Genomic DNA, 1,152 nt, shown 5'->3' with positions numbered 1-1,152 from the left:
GTGCACATGTGTACGTTTGTATGTGCATTTGTATGTGCACATGTGTACGTTTGTATGTGCATTCTGTAGCAGTTCTGTGACCTCCACTGGCTGAGGCTTTTCTGCTCTCACATAGAGTTGATACAGTCCCTATTCCTGTTTCCCAGTAGTGTGTGCTTTTATAAGCCCCTGCATGGTTATAGCATGGCTGCATATCCATTGTGTGTCAATAAGAGTTTTTTCTTTTGCTCAATTGTACATGAGGGTAGATCATTGATGAAGCAGACCGCATGATTGACAACATGCACCAGGACTGGCTAGCCCAGGTTGTGAAGGCTGTGTATGGACCTGATGAAGGCACTGGACCTTGTCACCTGTTCAGGAGGGCACCGCAGGACCCTATCACAGCGGCCAGGTGAGTGAGCCAGCAGGGACTCGGACAGAGGCATGGAAAGGTGGTTAACTGACAGCCAGAGGAGGCAGAGGGTCAAAAAATTAGGGTGCCATGGCAAAAGCACAGGAGGCAGAGCAGTGGAGATCATATCTCCTCACTCTTGGAGGTTCAGTCGGCCTCTTTTGGAACTTAAACTTTAAAACTTCCATGGTCGTCAGTTTCTGCTAAAGGTTCAAAGCCTGAGCTGGTTCTAGGATGCCCCCATGGACAGGCTGGGACCTGAAGACTGTCCCGTGGATTTCAAACCCCTGGCATGTAGCTGCATGCCCCGAGAATGGAACAGGCCTGGGAAAGGGCTGAGCAAAGAGGGCCAAAGGCAGGAGATGCTACAGAGCTCCTTTGCAGGAAGGGAATGCCTTCTGTCTTTCCAGAGCCTTCTTCCCTCAGTTCCCTCTGCAAAAGCTCCTCTTTTCAGCCACGCTGAGCAAGGATCCAGAGAAGCTGCAGCAACTGGGCCTCTATAAGCCTTGCCTCTTTACTTCTGTCTACTCCAAGACGCAGCCTGGTGGCACTGCAGTGCAGCAGGAGACTGAGAAGAATTACACCCTCCCCGAGGGGCTCTCGGTAAGAAATGTGGCTTTTATCACCATGGTGATACACGTGATTGGCGCAAAGTCTGGTACCTCCTCTGACCGAAGAAGTGGCAGCACATTTGGGGAAAGCCCAAGTCTGCTAGCTGGACGTGTGTGTATGTGTGACATGGGTCTTTTACAGGAAGG

General features: G+C 51.0%; 1 protein-coding gene across 1 annotated transcript; it reads left to right on the top strand.

Annotated features, from left to right (window-relative positions):
• Window positions 1–248: 248 nt before the first annotated feature.
• On the top strand, window positions 249–997 carry LOC107125253 (ATP-dependent RNA helicase DDX51-like; the record flags this gene model as incomplete). Its single annotated transcript, XM_015428699.1, has 2 exons — window positions 249–394; window positions 805–997. Coding segments are annotated over 2 exons (339 nt in total), but the record flags the coding sequence as incomplete, so codon positions are not given.
• Between the last annotated feature and the right edge of the window lie 155 nt (window positions 998–1,152).

This window comes from Gekko japonicus, unplaced genomic scaffold, assembly GCF_001447785.1.
Source record: "Gekko japonicus isolate JY-2015 unplaced genomic scaffold, Gekko_japonicus_V1.1 scaffold31935, whole genome shotgun sequence".
Taxonomy (NCBI): Eukaryota; Metazoa; Chordata; class Lepidosauria; order Squamata; family Gekkonidae; genus Gekko; species Gekko japonicus.
The sequence above is the reverse complement of the archived record's forward strand: the minus strand, read 5'-3'. Positions and strand labels throughout refer to the sequence as shown.